This window comes from Lampris incognitus, chromosome 16 (genome assembly GCF_029633865.1).
Source record: "Lampris incognitus isolate fLamInc1 chromosome 16, fLamInc1.hap2, whole genome shotgun sequence".
In the NCBI taxonomy this organism is placed as follows: Eukaryota; Metazoa; Chordata; class Actinopteri; order Lampriformes; family Lampridae; genus Lampris; species Lampris incognitus.
In genome coordinates this window covers 20,520,648-20,544,340 of record NC_079226.1, presented here as the reverse complement: position 1 = coordinate 20,544,340, position 23,693 = coordinate 20,520,648, and the positions used below count along the sequence as shown (strand labels likewise).

The window sequence follows — 23,693 nt, the reverse complement described above, 5'->3', positions numbered from 1 at the left end:
TATAAACACTACAGTTGCATAACGACCGAAACCAACGATCGGTTTCATATGCAAATATGGGCGTGACCATTAACTATACTTGCAATGGCCATGTGCACTATTCACAGAGGATTTAGGAATGTTTGCAATCACAGCATTGCAATATGGCGGCAGATGTAGACGCTGGCCAAGAGGATGACACAACACGGGAGAGATAACGCGTTGGACCAGGACTCCATTCTACACCCATCTACGCACATCCCTGATAGGCGGGAACGCTGGTTTGAACGGGGAGTCAAAGAGGCCATCTACGTGAAGAGGGAACGACCATCCCTGGACCGGGGTGGGGGGGGGGGGTGATGAAAAGTATCTGTCAATAAACGTTGTAACCGGATGAACTGTTTCGACTTTCTTTGCGACGAGAGAGACGGTGGGCTGGCAGACGGAGAGAGAGACGGAGATGTCTTGTGTGCCACAAAGGACACCGAGCCAGATCTGTCTACTCGGTGTAGATGTCGTGTCGTGTATGTGTCGTAATAAATATATCTGACGACATTTGCCTCCGTCCCTCTGTCCAAACCCCCTCACGGCAACAGACGTGCCACAGACGCGTACACGTGGACGTATCGGACTACGTTATTATCCATCTTGTAGAGGTAGGAAGTCTCTGGCGAAAGAGAGAGGTCGTCTCGTTCTCGTCTCGTCGGGCTTCAATATAGGGTTTTGTGGCAAAACCCACATGTTTTTGTGATACATTTTCAAAACAGTGCTCTTGAAAATGGCTACTGCAAACCCACGTTTTCTCTGAAAGTTTGGCTGGGATGTTGACGATTTTCCCCAACAAACTGCACTAATTTCTCTCGGATTAAATGAAGGCTCAAAGTCTCTCTTTTCGTAAATTCGCAGCCGAAAACAACATTTATAGCTGGTAAAATCAGATAAGTAGCTGCATTGCTTCTCCTCTGGCTCGCGTTGCGGAAGTGGGTGATATAATGATATGTAAAGCACCACCCCCTCCATTAACAGGATTAGTTAGGTTTGTGACGTATGAAACCCTGCCTGTCGGAATCCGTTTCTTTGAGATTGTCTTTGGTACGCTGCAATTTCAAAACTTGACTATATAGTTTGTTCCTGATATGTCTTGTAAAATTACCCTAATACCACATGTAAACAAGGTTAACAATTTGATCTTCATCGGAGGGGGTCTTTAATTGAAATCAAATCATCAGGTTCTACCCTCTATTCAATTCAATTCAAAACGTTATTGCAGACTCAGCGTCCATAACAGAAAAAGACACATAGGTAAAGAACAAACCCCAGACAATACAAAGATATACCTATATTAATTTGGTGCATTCATTACTCTTATGAATACACCTCTATTAATTTAGTCCATTCGGTACTCTGATGAATGAAAGGCTACAACTTTAAATCACTCAAGTAGGTATGGGTCCAAACTACTGACCTTTTAATCTGTTCGACTAAAACGTAGCAAAACAGTAAATTTTGTTAACGTGTACAGCGAACTGCAAGATCCCTTTAAGTATTCCCAGATTATGCTCTTTGTTTACATAATACAAGGTACAATCCATGGACCATGGTAGCTAAATGGCAAAGGGGGGGTTCAGATCTAAAAATCAAAAAATTTGATCAACGAGTAATTCACTGAATACGACACACCTGAATAAACAGTCATAAATATATTCGAACGACTATTCAAAGGCATTTCCCTATAATAACGTGCCGGGACATAGTTTGAATCGGGGCCTTTGAAAGATCCCCCCCTGTTCAAAGTAGAGAACAGGGGAATGGTAGATTCTGCCCTCCACTCGTCGCTGTTGTTGTATCTGCTTCAGAGCGGATTCAACCGCCAAGTTACGTTTAGGCGAGTCTCTCATTGCTATGCCATGCAAAACAAATTTGCGCTCAATTAATCCAGTAAAAAAGTGGGTCCCTGCGATGAAAGGCGTTTATTCAATCGGAAATATAGTCTGAGAACGCAACTTCTCATGTCTCTCCTGAAGGGAATTCCTTGTTGATTTTCACCGCGTTACATCCAGATTGAGCGGCTCCTGCTAGACTCGGCTAAAGCCAGAAGCCTCATGTTTTCGCCAAGCCAAGAGGAACACTACGCCCCGTCCAAAGACCCAGTGAAATACGGGGAATTGGTGGTATTGGGGTGAGTTGAGTCTCAGTAAAATTCATATACCGAGTCGTATACGTTTTCAATACGCCTTACGTTACTTAAAAAAAAGAAAACAGTTATACTCTGTTTAAGTACAGCCGAACGTCTGTCTTTTTTTCATGGGAAGTTTTTTTTTAAAACAGAAGGGGCACTCGTTCTCTGTTAAGAGGACTTGTGAATTTCGAAGTACATTGCTGTTCACGGCGCCAAAGTTTGACCTATACTTCCGCAGATATCGTTTACAAACGGGAGGAAAACCCGTCGAGCCCGACGGAGACATGTACGTGCTCACGTTACTCAACAAAATCAGACACGTGTGCAATCAGAACTGCGTATGTTTCCATTTCCCGAGTTGGCAGGCGAGGTTTTCGTCACCTCATACCTGGGGCAGAGATGGAGAGAGGTGTAACACACAGGGGCCAACTGCTGGCAAATCAGTTTGCACACCAGACAAACGCATTGGTGTCTTTTAAGCTTACGCGCTCCGGGCGAAGTGAGTACGCTGCCTCTTGCAGCCAGTGCGCACTTTGCTACCTTAAAGTTGGGTTCACGGAGTTGGAGGAATTCGGAAGTGGCGATGGCCCCCCTCCCCCATCTCTCAATCAGCGCTATCTGTGGTCCGGAACGCAGGGCTTTTGCATCCTGCAAAACACACACACACACACACACACACACACACACACACACACACACACACACACACACACAAAGTTTTCTTTTCAAAACGAATGCACGTATGGCCGCACACTGTAGGAAGGCCGGGTGGGATTGACATTGTGCAGAGTGGGTATGAACTGAAATCACAAATATTGCACTTCCCAGAAGTGCAGTATTTGCCATTAAAAACGTTTTTTCTTCTTCTCTGCATGCAAATAATGTATGAAGTTCTTTTAAGTATCCGTTCAAGCAACAACACTCAGAATGCATTCTACTGAATAAAAGCAAGTGTTCTAACCCCGGTATGCATGTTACTCTGGTATATATATATATATATATGTCATATATATATATATATATATATATATATCGGATTGCTATCTAGTAACAAAACTCATAAAGCCAGCTGCCCCCACTTTTATTTCGTCTTACCTCAGCATTTTAAATAAGTTGCCCATGAAAGCTTTATGCGAGGGAATGGAATACTGTGGTTATGCCTTGTGGCCTCCACCCATCCACACATATAAACAACCACACTTATTACACTCACTGCTCATTATAAGGAACCTAAAATGCTGACTGTATGTGACATGAAACAGAATATACAGCATGTAGGAGGATGATACATTTGCGCCTCTCATATGGAAAATAGATTATATATTTGGATCTCAAATGGTGGGTGTCAAATCATTGCCATGACATTACATTATTTGATTAATGCATGTGGGAGACGAAAGAGCCAAAACATGTTTGAGTAGATCCTATGTAATTTATATCCATGACCAAAGGTGGCTTTTGTGCTCGTATGGTGTCCCCTCCTGGTCCTGCCAGGCAGCACTGACCCAACACTGGGCACGGAGAAAGGCTGGGTGTGTGGGTACCCTGGGAATGAAAGGATGGATTGATCAGCACTCAGCCCCTGGCTCTCCTTAGCTCCCTCTGTGTATTGTACTTGAGAGACTGATCCTTTTGACTGAACTTTTTACATCCCCTCTCAAGAACCACTTGGTAAAGGAAGTGTACCGATCAGATTGGGGACATCTCTGGTGTGAATTGTCAATGTCTGTTAGAATTTGGCCTTAAGAGGTGTGTGTCATATATACTGTTGTTCCCAAAAGGAGAAATCCTCTTAGCTCTCTGCATTCCACAATGAGGTGAGAGCAAGGGTCAGCAGTGTCCCCAGAGATAATAGGGATTCAGTATCATGCTAAAGGGCATTTAAACTGGGTGGATGCTTGCTGCCATTTGTGCAACAAGAGCCTTAGTAGATGGACTGTCTCTCTGGTACCATTCCGCTGCCATCTTGCTGTGTCATGTTGAGGCCCTTTGTGAACTTCTCTCTTAAGCTTGATTCATCCTTCTGTGTAGAATCTACGCAGAGCCTATGCTGTAGCCTGCACAAGTGCTGCTCGTTTTTTGACTGTGTTCTGTAAGGTGTTCTTGAGTGCTCTGAAAAGCGCCCACAAATAAAATGTATTATTATTATTATTATTAAGTGGCCTATGCCATTGTGAACATTCATACTTGTGCCCAGCGCACAAGTGTCTGCATCGCTCTGCAGTTACACAGCCATAATGATAATTGGCAGTGGGGTTTCTATGCCACTGTGTTGTTTTTCATAGACAGTAGAAGAAGTTTCTTTGTGTACTTCAAACAATGGTGATTGACACTGAGCAGATCATGTTGGAGTTGGAGCTAATAAATATTGAACAACAGTTACTTTTACTGAAATTCATGCAATGCAGAAAAGAGAGAAAATATCGGAGGAGGTGGAATGTACGACCTTTGAGCCGATTGAGGCAAATTTAGGGTGAATTTTCTGTGCTTGTCCGGCCACTGAGAGACATGGACGAGGAAATGTGTAAGGAAATGTAATGCTACCAAGCAGACAGTTGTTGTGGTCTGCGTCGCCACGACGTGTAGTTAAATTTCTGGGGAGGTGCACGTCAAGCTACACCATAGGGTACATTACTACGCTGAACAAATGCCATCCTTACGGCGTAGATTCTACGCAGGAGGATAAATTGGCCTTAGGTCTCTCTTGTGCCCTTTTTGCCGCCAAAATTATCGTGTGTAAGGGGATTTTTTAAACATGGGATTGCCCGCCAAAAATGGATGATTGGCCCCTTTCCCATTGCAGTAGGCGAGTATGCTTTTCTGTTTTTTTGGGTTTTTTTTTCCTGGTGTGTCCCGTTCAGTGTCATGAACATGCCAGTGTCATGCCAAAAAGTGATTGTCCACAGAAAACTGATTGCTGTTCGCAAGCTGTATCAATTGATATATTTCAAGTTATTTTGAGACAAAAACAACCTTTCAGTCACAAGGTAGGCGCTATACTCACTTTTTGGTAAGTGGCGGATGATCACTTTTTGGCATGGCAAAAATTAGTATGTCTACCTGGTTGTCATATTTCCTTCACTGCCAATCGGAGCTGGAGCTGATAAATAGTTGTGACTACTGCAGTTATTTGCCCTGGGACTGAATGCCGAATGTAACCTTTCCCACTAAAGACAAAAGCCAGATGTCCGTGGTTTGTTTTTTTTTTGTCCAGTGGGAAAGGGGCAATAGTAATGCCTATGAGGGCTATCACTCTAACTAGCTGGCATATCTCTTCTACTCCCTGCTAACACTATCATTTCAGGTCAGTGAGTAGTGGGAGGTGCTGTTGGCTGTGTAACGCAGCCCTGGAGGGCAGGTGATACTCCCAAGCCTCTAATCCTCTCTGCTTAGTATTGAAAAGTAATCCGCTGTCTGTCTGGCCTAGGTCAAAAGGGAAAGGGATCACAATTAGTTAGAGTACAGCTTTAAAGAGCCTGTCCTAACCAATGTGGTGGCATCAAGGGGATAAAATATGCTTCCTGTCTGTAATGATGAAATAATGAAAGGCATTTATGTCATTTCTCACCAATCCAATGTTTTATGTTTCATGTGGAATGTCACGATGTCCTTAATGGTTAGCTACATATTCTCTGTATCACCCGAGCAGTCGTATATTTGCTGTGGAATTTAAATGTGCCCGTTTATTTACGAGCAAATGGACTAATTAAGGAGAAAACAAAGCACCTCATTGGTTTGGACCTCCTCAGTATGATCTGCTTGCTGACCAAACTTCTAGAATTCTTGCAAACCCGGTCTCACATCATGTGGTTGTTTTGGCCTCTGGGAAAGTGTCTCCATTTGCTTTTACAAGCCTGTTAGCATCTCTGCAGATATCACTTAGTTAACTATTCAGAATAAATCATTTTGACTTTGAAGCTAGACATGGTAAGATGAAGGCTATTTGCGCCTTTTTATGATAGATAGGCTGGGATTATCAAGACAGTGAAATGGTATCAGTCTTAAGTTGCCTACTTTGCTCGCCTAATTAGTGACAACTGACACAATCTGAGGTTCTTGTTTAAAATCATTGACCGGCTGGTAAACCTTGGCCATCCTACTGCCTGTGTTTCCTCTTAAGTAGACTGTGAAAATGTTTTATCTTTCTTTTGTTGACAATATCTATAACATTCGATCTAATTTCAATAATGATAATATTTCCTCTGATTTATTAGTCTACTGTCCTAGCCTGGGAACCAGACGAATCTGCGAGCTCATGTTTTACATTGCTCTGGCATATACATCTGGCCACCCCTCCATTCAGACAGATTTCCAGCTGACCTGGCCGGGGTCGGGCCAATCATAACCGTTTATCTAATATGTTTGATATGATGACGTACAGCCTTATTTTTTCCCCACCCGCATTCCAAGAACTCTGCCTCCCGATTGGCTGATTGTTGCCAAACTACTTGTTGCCTCCATTGGTTAAGGTTAAGGTGGGGATAGGGATAGGGTTAGCCAATCAGAGGCAGAGTAGTGGTGGGTCTCCCCAGAATGCAGGTGAGGGAAAAAAACAAAAAAACATTGACATACAGAGGAGAGCCGTTGGCTGCCGCTGATGTGGAACGGTCTGTTGAATCCGCTATCGCGATAGTTCCTGGGGAGCAGAGTGGACAGCAGTTGGCTAACCTGCCTTCACCAGGCTGATGGACAGCAGAAATTTCAGACAGAAATTTACTGAACTAAAATAGTTTTCATGTCCGCTCCATAGGATATTTGTGTGATTTAAACAGCTGTCTGCAGATTACGCTTCAATAAATGCGAGAAAAATAGATGCAAAGCATAAAAAAACGGGGTCTTTGTGGATTGATATATTTAATAAAATGGAAGGGTATCTGTTTGTGAGACATGTGAGTGACAGACGTCAAAAACGCTTTCTATATGGATTGGCCTTAAGAGTGACAAATTAGATCCTCTTACAAGCAGAAAATGGCAAACATTCTATCCTGGTCATGCTTGGCTTAACTGCTGCTTTTAATACTATTGATCACTCCATCTTGGTTGAACATCTAAATAAGTGGGTTAGTGTCTCCGGCTGTGTTCTTAATTGGCTCTCATCCTATCTGTTTAACAGGAAGTTTCAGGTTGTCATAGACAACTTTGTCCTCAATTGCCCCTATACTTTGTGGAGTAATGCAGAGCTCAATCCTTGGTCCCATCCTTTTCTCACTTTACATGTTACCTGTAGGCAACCTGGTTAGCCAGTTCATGCACCACTGCTACACTGATGACATGCAGCTGTATTTTTCAGTTAAGCCAAATGATTGGTACCCTTATTGACTGCCTGGCTACTATTAAGGAATGGATGTCACTCAATTTCATTCAGTTTAATTCAGACAAAACCGAGGTTCTCCTTATTGGTCCCAGTAAGTTTGTTTCTGAAGTGAAACCCTGTGTCGGCCCTCTGGCCACCAATGTTAAACCCTCCTCAAAAAATCTGGGTGTAATCTTTGACCAAAATCTGAACTTTGACTCACACATAAACAAGCTTGTGCAAACCTGTTTTTTTTCCAATTCCAGATTATTGCAAAAATCAAATCAACGCTATCAACCAGAGATTTAGAATGACTAATTCAGCCCTGTCCCACCTGCAACTCATGCAAAACACTGCAGCCAGGCTGCTAACAAAAACCACCATAGATCTCACGTCGCACCAATCCTCGCATCCCTTTATTGGCTCCCTGTAAAGTAGAGAATAGATTTCAAGATACTGCTTATCACATACAAGGCCCTACATGGTCTTGCCCCTTTATACATTTCCAAACTTTTGCGTCCTTGCTCCATCTCTTGCCCACTAAGATTTTCTGACCAGGGTCTCTTATTTATACCCAGTTCCCTCCGCAAATCCAAGGGTGATTGTGCTTTTGCTGTCAGGGCCCCACCCCTCTGGAACAGCCCCCCCCCCTTAGATTTGCTGAGTCTGTAAACAGTTTTAAAAAACTTCTCAGAACCCATCTCTACCAACTTACCTTTCCTGTAAGGGGGCTGTAATTTACACTTTTCTGTATGTAACTGTATTTGTATGTTTATTTTTCTGTATCTGTATCTTGTGCAGCACTTAACTTTGCTTTAAAAGTTGCTATATAAATAAACTCTTACTTGTTTTAGGTGCCCCCCTAGTGCCGAAGATCAGTAAACAAATAATTCAAAGCTAATACGCATATGTTTGTATGAGACATGTTGGACTTTGGTGCAATTTATCGAAAGTCCGACTTTTTTTGTAAGTATATCATTGCTTGTAGGTCACATACATTTTGACTGCTGTGCCAGTGAACCACAAAATACACAGGTACATGGAAGATCCACGACCGAAAATCTGACATTTGTGCTTACCTGTGAAAAGAATAGTAAAATTCTTTAAACATTATATCGTAAACAGTTCATTTTTTATGGGGGACTGAAAAATGTAAAAGGATCCATTAAGCTGCTCTGACCACACGGACATCCACTGTAGAAGCATCAGAAGTAATGTCATTATGCATGCTCAATGAGAACATCAAAGAACATTGAATCAGTTCCTCTGGATACAACGTTTATTGAGAGAGAAACGTTTCATCACTCATCTAAGGGACCTCTTCAGTCTGAACTCACTGCCGATATCCCCACCCTTATAAACAATACAGTTGCGTAACAACCGAAACCAATGACCAGTTTTATATGCAAATATGGGTGTGACCATTAACTAGACTTTCAATGGCCATGTGTACTATTCACAAAGGATTTGGGAATTTTTGCAATCACAGCATTGTAAGATGGCGACAGATGTACTGGTCCATATGAAATTACAAAACGACCGCACCCGGAGCAATAGGACCACCCTTAACACTGGACAAATGTGTCTGCTCCTGAAACTGTTTTCAGTTCACATACTTCACATACAGGGGGCAGTACTATAAACAGAGGCATGGGTGTGCGATAGGTTCCCCAGTCTCACCTATAGTGGCCAACTTGTATATGGAAGAAGTGGAAAAGGGCTCTGATGTCCACTGGTTCAGATTTGCTGACGACACCTGGGTTAAAATCAACTCTCAGGATGTACCACATTTCACTAACCACATCAACTCTGTGGACAACCACATCACATTCACCAGGGAGGATGTGAAAAATGACAGGTTAGCCTTCTTAGACTTTGAAACTGCAATTGATGATCTAGGACATTTGATTGTTGATGTTTACCATAAACCAACACATACTGATCAGTACTTAAGGTTTCACTCTCATCATCGACAGGAGCACAAACTAGGAGTCATCAAGACGCTGCACCACCAAGGTGACAATGTCCCCACTGACACAGCGGCTCCGGAAGGGGAGAAATCCCACATTAAACAGGCCTTGGTTAAGTGTGGTTATCCTAACAGGGCGTTTGTCAAAGCCAGGAAGATGCCCAAACAGCGCACCAGTCAATAGACGATAGGAGAAGGACAACAGCTGCCTAAGCGTAAACCAGTGGTGATTCCGTATGTGGTGGGAGTGTCGGAAAAGCTGAGACGCGTATTTTCCAAACTCCATGTCTCAGTTGCTTTCAAACCCCAAAACACGCTGTGCCAGATATTGGTCCAATCCAAGGATCGGGTCCCCCGGCACAAACAGAGCAATATAGTTTATGCTGTTAAGTGCCGGGAGGATTGCCGTGACTTGTACATCGGGGAAACTAAACAGACGCAGGCCAAGAGAATGGCACAACACAGGAGAGCTAACACAACAGGCCAGGACTCCGCAGTCTACACCCATCTACAGGCCAGTGGCCACTCTTTCAAGGATGAGGATGTGCACATCTTTGATAGGGAGGAATGCTGGTTTGAATGGGGAGTCAAAAGAGTCAAAGAGCTATGTGAAGAGGGAATGACCATCCCTGAACCGAGGGGGGCCTAAGAGTACATCTTTCACCATCTTACAATGATGTGATTGCAACATTCCCAAATCCTCTGTGAATAGTGCACATGGCCTTTGAAACTCTAGTTAATGGTCACGACCATGTTTGCATATGAAACTGATTGGTGGTTTCGGTAGTTATGCCACTGTATTGTTTATAAGGCGGGGGGGGGGGGATACCTGCAGTCATTTTAGACTGAAGAGGTCACTTAGACGAGTGATGAAACGTTTCTGTCAATAAATGTGTCCAGATGAACCGATTAAACTGTGAGCATCAGTGGTAATGTGACTTACTTGTTGCACTTCAATAATAAACATTTGTATTCTAAGAAACGACGTTGGAATATTATCATAACTGCAATTTATGACTCCTGACCCAAGTGTATGCATCATTATATTATATATATCATATCAGTTTCAGTTTTAACTGCAATATCACACAAACTGTCTAGTTCTCTGTGGGTGTCTTGTCCTACAGGCCAGTTTTGTGCTCAATGCTGACTAGGACCATGTGTTTCCTTGCTTGCCCAGTCGTGTGTAGACCAGGGACAGGTGGCCTAGCCAGGGAGGGCAGCAGGGAGGAGCAGGAAGGGGCTAGGGTCTCTGTTGATAGATAAGGGAAAATGTTTGATTATGTTCTGATTGTGAAGTTCATTCTCTCACAGTAAGAAATGATGTTGCTATATAAAAGTGACATAAGCCTTTTGCTACAAATGTGTTATTACGTAAAGGGCTGGATCCACATTCTGTGGTTATGTGTGGGAGTCATTGTGTGACAGAAGGCCTCTGTGTTGGATGGGAGTAGGGCATGGGGTGTCCCAGCTGTAGGAACCAGCTGGTGGATGGGAAGAAGACCAGTCCTACCGGAAAGTGCTCCGCCATTCACCAGGAGCAGCCTACAAAGCTGCTTTCCACACAACAGAGCAGAAGACAACACTGACAGGGTGTCAAGGAAAGTAGCTCAACAGAAGGAGATAATACATTAATGGCACTCTTGGTTTGTTCAGGTTTATTTCTAATGAGTCATTGCATTTACCCATGTCGGTGATAAGGATGTGTGTCATGTAATCGTGTGACTTGGTGGTTGCTTTCTCTGCCCAGCAGTCTCTTAAGTGGTGGCAAACCTGATGTGCATCCTAAAACCTGCTCCTGCTCGGGACACAAAGCGGAGAAACAGCTGTGGTTTTTGTACAGCTTGCTGAGAACACAAAATGTACCAAAGTGCATTATGTAATAAAAGCCATAATCCGAGGTGACGCTCAGATTACTAATAGGAAGAATTAGATCTGTTGTAATGCAATGAGTGGGAAAACTCCTTTTAAAACACTGGAATGTGTTTCTAATTCAGTGTTTGCTTGTTATTTTATTACAGGGAATTTCTTTGTAATTCATATTAGGCACATGCTTTGCAGCTATGAAAACTCGTTTACATTCTCACAAAATATGAATTGGTTTGAGGCTCATGTCCTTGCTCTTTTCTCCTCCGTGTGTGACAGGTATAATGGCTGTCTACCCAATGGAGATCGGGGTAGGAGGAAAAGCAGATTTGCCCTATACAGAAGGACCAAAGCCAATGGTGTCAAGCCAAGCACTGTGCACATCCTCAACACCCCACAGGCTAGCAAGGTAAAGAAGAGGTCAGATGGTGTGAATGGGTGAATTAAGGAACAGTCTCACTGCTTGAATGAATATTCGTTCAACTTGCCCTATGACTGATATTTTGGTGAAATGGTAGCAAATGCAACATGGAGTCGACCAACAACAGTATTCTTGATAGACGTCAGGACTGACATTTTTAATACAATACATGAAGGTCTAAGCCAGGCCTTTTGACTTTTGGCAGCATGGTGGCCCAGTGGTTAGCACTGTTACCTCATAGCAAGAAGGTCCTGGATTCGAACCCCAGGCCATCCCAGGTCCTTTCTGTGTGGAGTTTGCATGTTCTCCATATATCTGTGTGGGTTTCCCCCTGGTGCTCCGGTTTCTTCCCACCATCAAAAGACATGCATGTTAGGGTTAATACTCCTGCCTGTGCCCCTGACCGGAAGAGCTGGAGTTGGTCCCCAGGCACAGCCTGGTGGCTGCCCACTGCTCCTAGCTACATGGCTGCCCACTGCTTTCAGTGTGTGTTAGGATGGGTTAAATGCAGAAAATGAATTTCCCCATGGGGATTAATAAAAGTGCATTTTAATTTGCTATAGACTCTCTGCTAGAAACTGCCCGTTCCAGCATAACACGTTTTTCCTCCTACGTTCCATCCCTTGCTTTCCGAACAAATACTGCCAAACAAACCAGAGGGCGTGCTTACATCTGCACCTCTCAGAGGCTCAATGTTTAAGGCACTTGTTCGGGGTTAGTCTCCTGGCCTAAAGCCCTTTGGTTCAGATTTCTCTCACGTGTTTGAACATGATTCTAATATCTGCTGATACTCTGCTATGACTGAAGTTTCTTTTTAGTGTGGAGATATCACTATGGATACATGTTCTGGACCGGTACTGATGCTTGCCCAGCACAGCCAAAGCTGTACAGCTTGCTAGATTGGTCAGGAGCATATGGGTTATATTGACTTGGCTGCTATGAACTAAGTCATTTCTCAGTTAGGTTGTAGTGGGCCAGACTGCGCTTATGCCTCAGCGTAGCAGAGTGAGGAGTGATGTTCATGTAATGAGTCATGGACTGTTCCAGTGATGCAGACTTGTCTGCCCCCCCCCCCCTTCACCTTCACTTTTCTCTGCCAACCTTTCACCAGATCTGAGATTAGTAAGGTGAACTGAGGAGGAAGTTGTTGCAGTTGGCTGACCTTCGGCTCTCAGCTGTACTCCCATGGTCAAAAATAGCTGTTCTTTCACAGGACAGCAGGCTGAGAGAGAGATCCGCTGGTATTGAGACGTGGTTTCCTCATAAGGTGCACTGTAGAATCTACAAAGAGAAATAAACTTGAGGGGCTGACTGAACCGACTTGCATCTCTTTTTATTCTCTCTGTTCTAAGACCCCCACCCGTGTCCCCTCACACGGTATAGCGGTCCCATATGAGTGAAATGAGAATGCTCTGGCCGAGATTTTGGGAGGGAACGCTCACGTGTCTGGGCACACACTGGTGCTCATGGCAGGTAATGGGGAGCTCCCATGATCTCTGCCGGGCTCCTTGTTAAACCCTGCTGCTGTTTCTTTATCTCCCCACTTGATCTCAATTACTGGTGGGTGGGTGTGTATGCACGCATGTGCTGCTTTAGGGGTTTTCTCCAGCAAGGGCTCAATCACCCATTGGTGAGGTTTGTGTCACTATTTTTTGTTAAAATTTGCATACAATAGACCCAGAGTATTTTGGTCTTTGTCATTCCATTTAACGGTTTGACAGGAGGAGGAACCTTGGCTGACATGAAATACAATAGAGACTAAATTCATTGCATCCTCCAACATTTCTCCCTGCCGCCAACATTACCAGCCTGGCTGTGGCAGCAGTGATGACCCACTTTCTGTCTCCCTCTCTCCCCTATGCACGTGACAGAAAGGGATGTTTGGGAAATTGAAATCGCAGATTAGGGTGGGATGGTAGTGGCATGTGGAAAATTGTTGATGTGAGTGGCTCCAATCTGGTGCCTTCAACACATTTCTGAGTTCAGCTGATGGCTGGGTTTGTGTTGACTGCGATAAGAAGGCCGTTTATGGCCGCTGTCATAGCAGTGCTACTTTTCAGGAACACAAGGCTCCCCTTGACTCCCATTCCTGGGATTCTTAACTTCGACTATTTGTTTTCTTTCCATAAATGATAAAAAAAAAAGAATTCAAATGTTCAACGTTATTTTTTCCTTAATCATCAGTTATTAAGTCATTATTACTGAATTTTATTTTCTAACAAGCAGCATAGTTTTTTATTGGTGGTTAGCCAAATGTATTACTCATTAACATACAAATTAACAATAACATGGTCACAAGCTGTGCTTTTATTCGTTATATTTCCCAACAGCTTCAGACATAACTCAGCCCACAGAGGGGACTGGAAATATCAAATTTATAATGACTACTTTGTTTTGCTCCCTGCTGGGAGTTTGCGTCACCATTGAAAAGGGTGAGAGGGTTGCAGAAGGCATTTGTTAGTTCCCATTTATCGCCCTTAGGCAAGTTTTTTGTGCCGTGATCTGCCATTGGAGGAACGTCCTCAGCAGTCACAGGGCTTCCTCCTGATTTCACCATCGCACACAATAATAAACCCAAGGCTCTGTGGTTGACGTGTTTATGCTTTAGCCTAATAATTTCACATGTTGTGTTTGTTTGTGTGTGATATGCAAGCGTCACAAAGGTTGCAACTTGCATTGTGACAACTGTTGTGTTTCAGGCTGTGAACTGCAAAGGCCAGCACAGTATCTCCTACACGTTGTCAAGGAACCAGACGGTGGTAGTGGAGTACAGCCATGACAAAGATACAGACATGTTTCAGGTAAAAGCCAGGGCCAGGTTGTTCCTCAGCATTGTACAAATCCTATTTGATATGTATATATCGCTGTGCTGTATTATTCTACACACACTGTCATTCTCCCCCCCACCCTCCCCCAGTGCTCTATGTGCACTGTAAACCATTGTGTTTCCAAGCATTAATCTAAGCGCAAAGCTAGGAGATGGCTTCTTTCTCCCACCAGACTGATGTTAGCACTGCAGACACGAGCTTCACATTCACCCATTTATTGTGTCCATGTGTCTGTGAACAGCACAAAGTAAACGAAAACCCAGACATTGCAGAGGGAAAAAGGGGCTGGAGTGCACTTGATTGCAAAAGTCGACACCAAAATCCGGAAGAGGAAATTAAATGGGGAAATGGGTCTTTTTACTTCTGTTTGTTCAGTCTGGAAGTTTTACGGATTTTATAATACACTAGAAAAGTAAAAATTAGTACCGTTTACTAAGTATTTGTCTCGATCAAAGGAAGCCATCAAATGGGATTTTCTTTTCAGGCAGTTTTTGAGCGGTCATTTCTCATTGTAACAGCATGTTGTATTACCTCGAACTGGAATATTACTAATTGCACATGTGCAGATTACATTTTTTCACGAGGCACTGCAGTGTGTAACAAAATACGGCCTCATTGTCAAAAGCAGCTTATCCAGGATGAAAGTGACTAATAAAGTTACTTCCTATGTTGCTGTATAGATTGGCCGGTCCACTGAGAGCCCGATAGACTTTGTAGTGACTGATACGGTGTCAGGGGGCCAGGAGGGAGAGGAGACCCCCATCACCCAGAGCACCATCTCCCGTTTTGCTTGCCGAGTGGTCTGTGAGCGAAATCCACCATTCACTGCCCGCATCTATGCAGCTGGCTTCGACTCCTCCAAAAACATCTTCCTCGGGGTAATTTTTGATAAGTCTTCCTTTGAAGGAATATCACTTTTAACACGGTTGTCTCTTTTCTTCTGTCTAAGGTTATGAGGATGGTTTATGAATGCCTAGAAATCCAGATGCAGAATCAAGAGTAACAGTATTGGGTAAGAAGTAGAATTCAAAGTAGGACCTCATTTTGCATCAATATCTTTGCTTTATCTCTCCTGCAGGAAAAAGCCGCCAAGTGGAAGAACCCGGATGGTCACATGGACGGGCTGACGACCAATGGTGTACTGGTAATGCACCCCAGGGGTGGGTTCACGGAGGAGTCCAAGCCCGGCATTTGGAGGGAGATATCCGTGTGTGGGGATGTTTACACACTGAGAGAAACCCGCTCAGCGCAGACTCGAGGCAAACTGGTCCGTAGCGCTACACGCATCCGCCACACACACAGCAGATCACTGTCAACTGTGAGGTGTCTTGAACACATTATAAGCTGTTGTTACATAAGCTTTAAGCAGACGCAGCGTTATAGTAAACCAGACAGCTCTGTATATTTGCAGAGGCTATATGTGCATGGTTCTTCTTAATTTAGGTACCCCCCCCCCCAGTAAAACTAAATGCATTTGTGCTACATCACCCCCTGCAGGTGGAGAATGAGAGCAACGTGCTGCTGGATGGGTCCTTGGTAGATCTGTGTGGAGCCACCCTGTTGTGGCGTACTGCTGATGGCCTCTTCCACACCCCCACCCAGAAGCACCTCGAGGCTCTGCGGCAGGAGATCAACGCAGCCCGACCCCAGTGCCCTGTTGGCCTCAACACTTTGGCCTTCCCCAGCATGCAGCGCAGCCGTGCCCTCTCTTCTCTGGAGGACAAGCAGCCCTGGGTTTACCTCGCCTGTGGACATGTGCATGGTTATCACAACTGGGGTCATCGGTCAGAGCAAGAGCCTAATGCCCAGCGAGAATGCCCTATGTGCCGGGCTGTGGGTCCCTATGTACCACTGTGGCTGGGTTGTGAACCTGCCTTCTATGTGGACACAGGAGCCCCGACACATGCCTTTGTGCCGTGTGGGCATGTATGCTCTGAGAAGTCAGCTAAGTACTGGGCAGAAATCCCTCTGCCCCATGGCACCCATGCCTTCCATGCTGCATGCCCATTCTGTGCCACCCAGCTCAGCCTCACCCAGGGCTGTTCCAAGCTCATCTTCCAGGGCCCAGTTGACTGAGCGATAGGATTCTCCTCTTCTGGTAAACAGATTAGGCAAGAATGCCAACATGCTGTGAAACTGTTCAAATTATTTAGTGGTTTCTTTTGTTTTTGTAACCCAACTGTGGAAAGGAGTAAGACTCCACAAGGCTGGTCATATACTGTGGATTCCTCACAAGGCAAGTGTGCTCCAAGTTTCTGTGGAAAAGAGCCTTGAAACAGAGGTCTGTTGCACAGTGCTTGACTGGGCCTCCTCTGGCTCTTTGGATGCTAACCAGAGAGGAGGGGTACACCACACCGCGCATACCTGACTCCTCCAAAATGAACCGTTGTTCCAACTGTCCTGCCAACCAGCCGCTTTCAGCAAGGCTCCAGAGCTGGGCTGTTTTAGCTACAGTGGCTCATCACATCATATATCAAAGAGCTGAATGATAGAGACTTATAGCTTGAGTGACTTATTTTCACTTTGTCATAAGTTGTCAGTCCGAAGCAGGTGCCAGCAAACAGGTGTAGTTTGGGTCTGTTGGGGAAAGGGGGTGGGGTGGTGGTGGGTGTCCTGGTGGGAGACACATGGTTTTTATAGAGCCAGACAGCTGGACTGTTGGCTTGGAGGAGGGCCAGGAGAGACATGGAGGTTCATGGATAACTAGATATAAATGCTCCCTATCAGCCTGTACAGCCTTGAGCCCTAATGGCATTTTGATCATGTAGCCTATCCCGAGGTGGCTGCTTATCCACTTGATGAACTGATCTTTGGTGGAAAAGAGCTTTCTGTTTATGTGCAGAGATGTATTCCAGTGCCTCGAAGTCCATCGAAAATTTTGGAATATTTTTATTAAATGAGGAAAGCTATTTTGTTGAAGGCAAAGGGAGAGATAGTTTTGCCTAGATTTGTCAACCCACATGGATTCTTCTCTACATTTTTATCATTCAGAAGAGGTATTTTACTACACTGATGCCCTTGTACTGTTTTGTAATGAAAATGTTAATATATTTTTCTCGCATAAGTATTGTGTGTATGTGTGTGTGTGTGTGTGTGTGTGAGAGAGGGATTGTGTGGGTGTCCTTTGACCTCATTTTGTTTTGGCTCACCCTGTGTCATTTCTCCTCAGTTCCCTGTGTATGACTTCGCCACCGCCCAAATGGCTTCATGAGAAGGCAAGAATCAAACCAAGCCTGTGAGGGTTGGCAATGAATGTATTCAAATACATTAACTCTTCCCACCGTTGGTGCTTTAGCCTAAATTATGCCATTTGTTATCCAAATGGCAAAGAAACTTCCTTCTAAATGTACTGTATAACAGTATGGGTTTTGCTTGGTTCAGGTGAGACCTCATTCTGCAGTGAGGAGAAACACATGGAAGTTTCCTCCCATATGCATCCATCCATACCTTCAAGTTGGCTGTGGTCCTGCGCCACACTCCCACGCACTGTGTTCAGTCCACACTGTTAGCTTTAACCCGTGCTGGGTCTTCCAATGATTTGTATTCCATCAAACCTGGGCACAGTCTTGGCTTCAACAAGAGATCATACCAAATGACAAGAGGTGTTTTCTCTCCATGTGCTAAAGTCAACAACCTCTCCCTGCAATCCAAAGTGTTCCTGCAAACGATCCTAAAGCAAACTGCTGCTATGGTGGAATGTCGACAGCTCTGGATAACAGCCGAAGCTGTTGGGTTGCACTCACTAAACGTTCCCTGAGCGTAATGATATTATCACACGAAACAAAATTTGTTAAATCCCATTGTGAGTAGATGAATCAGATTTGCCAAAACCTGAAGTTATTAAGTGTGGGTATCTTGAAACTAAAGAATCGGTGGGGGAAAACCATCAGTGCACTCTTGTGATAATGGCACGCTGGACTGTGCCCGTACAGAGTGTAGATGAATCTTACCACTATATCATTGATTTGAATAATGAGAAAACAAAAAGAATTGAGATGTTGATGGCAGTTTTCCTAATCTATTGACATTTCCTCCGAGTTATAATCGGTGAATGAGGTTGACCAGGAGGGCAATCCAAGCTATCGCTAGATAGTAAATTATCAATTACTCTTAACGGCTCATGAACCCAGACCACAAGACGATATGGTCTCACCAGTGGTAGACTGTCATGGTGCTTTCTTCACTGGCCCGTCCCATAGAGAAACACGATTCACAGCATTAAGCTATGCTTAAAACACACAAGAGTCCCTGAATGGCTTGTATTTTTGTTTTGTTTTTAAAAAAAAAAATACAGCCGAGCAGGGTTGAAGATTAAGCCACATTCTACAGTAGCATTCCTTCTAACTCAGCTAAACAACACTGTGCCCATTGCTGTAGACTGTACTGAGTAACAGCTGCAAAGTAGCTGCCACAAACATTCCTCCTTGGTAAACATGGGTGGGGCCCTCCGCTCACCCAAGGGCTTGTTCTATGAATTTGTCTCATACAGGAACTCTGTACGCAGGTCATAGAACGCACTGATGCTCCCAATGCCTACTTTACAAAAAAAATAAACTTATTATTAAAAAAAAAACAAGTTATAGTGAGTTGGTTGTCTTTCTGTATTCAAACTTGTTCTGACAGTTGTTCAGAATGTCTCCAGTTTGGTGCATAATCATCAGTCGTGTCATCACAGGCATCTTTCAGGTATTCATGTCATCCAAGGACCCTCAGATGACCGCGACCCATGACCCTTGGGATATGTGAAAATGAATGTCAGCATAATGACATTCATTTTCACATTTATGTTTTCGTGTCATGGGGAAGTTCCTATGCAGCAGCTTCATTTGAACTCCAGACATCTTAACTGCAGGTCCATTACAATAGCCATGTAATGTTAATCACTCAATTGCATGCATGTTTCATCATTCCCCAGTTTAAGCATTTCTTTCCTTAGTTTCCAAATTGGCACCAAATATTGATAGCTTTATCAAACAGAGTATTTGTTTGAGATAAGGGGATTTTTTTTCTGAAGTCTTTTATTCAGATTGCATGTTCAATCTTATCAAACCAATCTTAATAGTCACCATACATGACACTGCGTCAGCAGCATCCCCTCGCAGAGTGCTGGGTGTAGTTATCTTAACCAGCCACGGGAGGGCACTACTTCATTAACAATGAAACTATTGGCATTGTGCCCAAAGAAGCCCGGCCCGCGACATCAAACAGTCAATAAGGGAGCGAAGAAATCCAAGTTTGATGTGTTTTTATTCAAAGGGGACTTATTACAAATACATTATAAACAAGACACGGGCGCTAATTGAATTTACTAATTGAATATGTCCATGCAGGCCTCGGAACCCTCAATGTGCATTATTATGAGACACATACATAGTTGTCAGGCATTCTTGCAACAGTCCTTTGCATTTCATATTACTTAACGCTGGCTTTGGAAAAAATTCAGACGAGTCTAGTCTTGTCAAGTCGTGCTAATTAATTATAGGTATTCCTATGTATGGAAATGTAGCAAATACGTACGCGAAGTCATTAGAAACAAGGCAGTGCAGTTTTTACACTCTTTATGTTGAAATATTGCGCGGCGATGGTGACATTTTTCCATCATTCTCGTGTGGCCTCATCTCCGCTATAAGAAGGCTATATGAAATGGATTTAAATACATAAGACGTCAGTTAGGCATTTGGAGGGGAATGGAGCAGTGGGAGGCCTTGCTTCCTAATTAACATTTCGGCAGTAGATGTGAGATGGGTTCATGTGTCTGCACACCAGCTTGTTTTCTGAATGACAGAAAAGACACTGAAGGTGACAGCATGCTAATTTTGAGATCACTGGTTTGCCTCCCTGCCTTAAGAAGGGCAGGGTTATGCAAATAAAGTAGAACACCACAATGACGTTTCTACCAGCTTCACGCTCGCACACACGAACGGCCCCCCCCCCCACACACACACACAGATACTAGCTAGCACACTACTGCACTGTAGCACTATTGCACTTTTACTGGTCCTGGCTTTTTACTCTGTTCATTATCTTTACTTTATCTTAATTGGTGTGTGGATTAGGTATGTGTTGTATGTATAATGGCTGCACATAATGATTAACGTACCATGGCCATAACTTTGCTATGATTGTTGTACTTGTCTTATTTGTCCACTGCACAAATGAGGTTCCTCATGGAAAATAAAGTAATTTGAATTGACTTGAATTGAATTCCTGTATGAGAAAATAAGCCCCCCAGTGCCATTGTGTTGCTGGTCGAGGCCAGTAAGAAACGTTACACTCTATATACTCTAATTTTACACTCTATAACGCTCACTCCACCCCCCACCCCCCACAACTCCCCAAGTACCCTCACATAGAAGATACTTTCCAGCATGGCTCGGACGACTTGATTTCACTGGTTTGAATTCTTTATCGAACTGCATTTTAATGGTAGTCATGATCCAGAGCCTCTGTGGGAGTGAATGCTGAATGTCTGTCTGTGCACCGCCGCTTTGGTTTGTGTGTGTGGGATTTAGTGCCATGCTGATGAGTCCTCCCTGTCTGGCGTCTATCAAAGCTGCACTACAAACACAGGCAGAGGAGAACAGAGACAATAATGCGCGTGTGAGTCTCAGGCTCCTGACAGCCTCAGACTGGCTGCCAACAGCAGGGGCCCATCCCGCAGGATCAAAGCGCGGGAGAGGCGGAGGATGATGGAGGCAAAAACGATCCATTTGTAACCGTCCATCCTTCTGATGGCCCGAGACGAACCACACCTTCCTTCCTCTAACCGGGCGGAATCGGACGCCCGGCGTCCGAGAGGCGTGGGTACGACAGAAGGGCGGTCGTGCGCTTTAAAGGAAACGTTGAGCACGTCTTGGAGGCCGGAGAGCTCTCTAGTCCTTCCCAGAGGAGGAGGCATCGTCACGGGTAGTTTCTGTCTCCGCTCGCAGCCCAAGTGTGGCCATACACAGAGCACGAGATTGCGTTCACAAAAAAAGGGAACAAAATTCCTGAAAGACCATCCCAGCTAGGGCGTATCTGCAATCAGCAGTGTAGGGGCAGTGAAAACAAAACCCATCACTGAAAATCAACTGGTGGTTAATTGTGTACAACACATTGTCATGATATCCATCTCAGAGATCCCAACAGCAAACGCATTGTCTTTCACAAAACCGACTGCGTGAAACTAATATTTCAGGCCTGGTGTGGCAGTGATGGTTTACATAAGTGTGTGTTAATAGTACATAACTTTTTGTTGTTGGAGTCGTCCCCCCCTCCTCTCTCCTCTCTCCTCTCTCTCCTCTCTCTCTCTCTCCGCTGCAAACTCTCTGCCGATCCGTGGAGGGCTGCAGGCTTCCACATGCCTCCTCCCATACATGTGGAGTCGCCAGCCGCTACTTTTCACCTGACAGTGGGGAGTTTCGCCGGGGGGGCGTAGCGCCTGGGAGGATCACGCTATTCCCCCTCCCCCCCGACCAGGCGCCTTGACCGACGAGAGGAGGCGCTAGTGCAGCGACCAGGACACATACCCACATCCGGCCTCCCACCCGAAGACACGGCCAGTTGTGTCTGTAGAGATAACACGGGGACTCGAACCACCGATCCCTGTGTTGGCAGGCAACGGAATAGACCGCTACGCTACCCAGACGCCCCTGGTACATGGAGGAAGCATGGCACAGCTTCTAAACATGTAGGTTTAGAATATATAGAAGAAAAGCTGCTGCAAGTAGCCATAATGATCATTTCCGGAGATGCATCACTCTAGTTAGGAGATAATGACACTTCTTAAAAAAAGTGCAACCTTTATTTTCTTCATATCCTATCTGCCGGCGGAAGAACATGTGAAATGCCACAGGTGGTTGGGGGCTGTGCGCCAAGCTATCAGTAGGACACCTTAGTTGGCAAGGGTGAAGGCTGTGATATTTAGCTCGCTCACCCAGCATGCAACGCAGGCCAAAATTATATGCAGATCATCGTCTGCAAATAAGAGATAGTTCTCTCTCTCTCTCTCTCTCTCTCTCTCTCTCCTCTCTCTCTCTCTCTCTCTCTCTCTCTCTCTCTCTCTCTCTCTCTCTATCTCTCTCTCTCTCTCTCTCTCTCTCTCTCTCTCTCTCTCTCTCTCTCTCTCTCTCTCTCTCTCTCTCTCTCTCTCTCTCCTCTCTCCCCCCCGCCCCCCCTTGCGTAAATTAAGCAACAACACATACAACGGCACAAGCAAACACGACGTGACACGCGTTTGTCTCTCCGCTTCTTTAATTCAGTGAACTTGGCAGCCATTTTTTATCTCCCGGCATTTTGGACTGGTATGGGACCGTGGCACGCGTCGTTAATTCCCCGCTATTTCTGTCGAGCGCAATTAGTAATTATTTGCTAAGGGAAGAAAAAAAAGAGTCTCATCAGTTAAACACGTCACACAGATGTTACAGGCTTTCAGTTGGGTCCGTCAGGCCCCAAGGCCAAACGCCTCGGGAAAGAAGGGCCGGTTGAGTCACAGGAGACGGTCCACCTTTCCAGCCATCTTAATTCACGCTATTTAATCTTGTCGTGCAAAACCTCACCTTCTTCTCTCTGCGTTGGCTGTCAGCAGCTTTGTGGCAGTGAAATTACACAACTCGGGCTGTACGTGGTGCAGTTTGAAAAGGATTATGATGATATCAGGCCTATTTACTATTTCATGTGGCTCTTGATGATACTTTGTGCTCAGCCTACTCAGCTTATTACTTTCCCAATGAATAACAAATGAGCTGTCAAATAAAATGCAAATAAACAAAACTAAAGTGACGCTTTTTTATTTTATTTTATTTTTCCCCCCAAACAAATGTCAGGAAGAAAAAAAAATCAACCACTGAATTCAAACGTTCAGGTAACACATACCTCTGTGCACCCCCCCCCCATGGCCGTCCTTCTCTCAATCTCCCGCCCGTGGTAGCAGATGCGGTGTACCGCTGCCTACTCATCCAAACAAGGGGACAAATTACTTTAATTACAGAGTAATTGCAGAGTCTTGTGTTAATTAAATCTTTATCAGTTCAAGTAAGTGGATTGCTCCCACGTGGAAACTATGGGGCAACGTGCTGCCCCCCTTCCATCTAACATCCCCCCCCGTCCCAGTCTGAGACCATCTTTTCTTTGATTCAGTGTCACCCTACTCTCCCTCCCCCCCTCCCCCCCTCTCCCTC

At 44.6% G+C, this 23,693-nt stretch overlaps 1 protein-coding gene across 2 annotated transcripts; it reads left to right on the top strand.

Moving 5' to 3' along the window:
• The first annotated feature begins 1,845 nt into the window (after positions 1-1,845).
• Positions 1,846-20,703, top strand: peli2 (pellino E3 ubiquitin protein ligase family member 2). Of its 2 annotated transcripts, XM_056295543.1 has the most exons (7): positions 1,846-2,158; positions 11,566-11,695; positions 14,407-14,508; positions 15,216-15,413; positions 15,614-15,802; positions 16,033-16,633; positions 17,705-20,703. In XM_056295543.1, exons 1-6 carry the CDS (start codon positions 2,082-2,084, stop codon positions 16,609-16,611), a joined length of 1,275 nt encoding a protein of 424 aa, XP_056151518.1. In that variant the 5' UTR covers positions 1,846-2,081; the 3' UTR covers positions 16,612-16,633; positions 17,705-20,703. The 2 variants fall into 2 exon arrangements, with proteins under 2 accessions (XP_056151518.1, XP_056151517.1); XM_056295542.1 differs by having other exon boundaries at positions 16,033-20,703.
• The last annotated feature ends 2,990 nt before the right edge of the window (positions 20,704-23,693 follow it).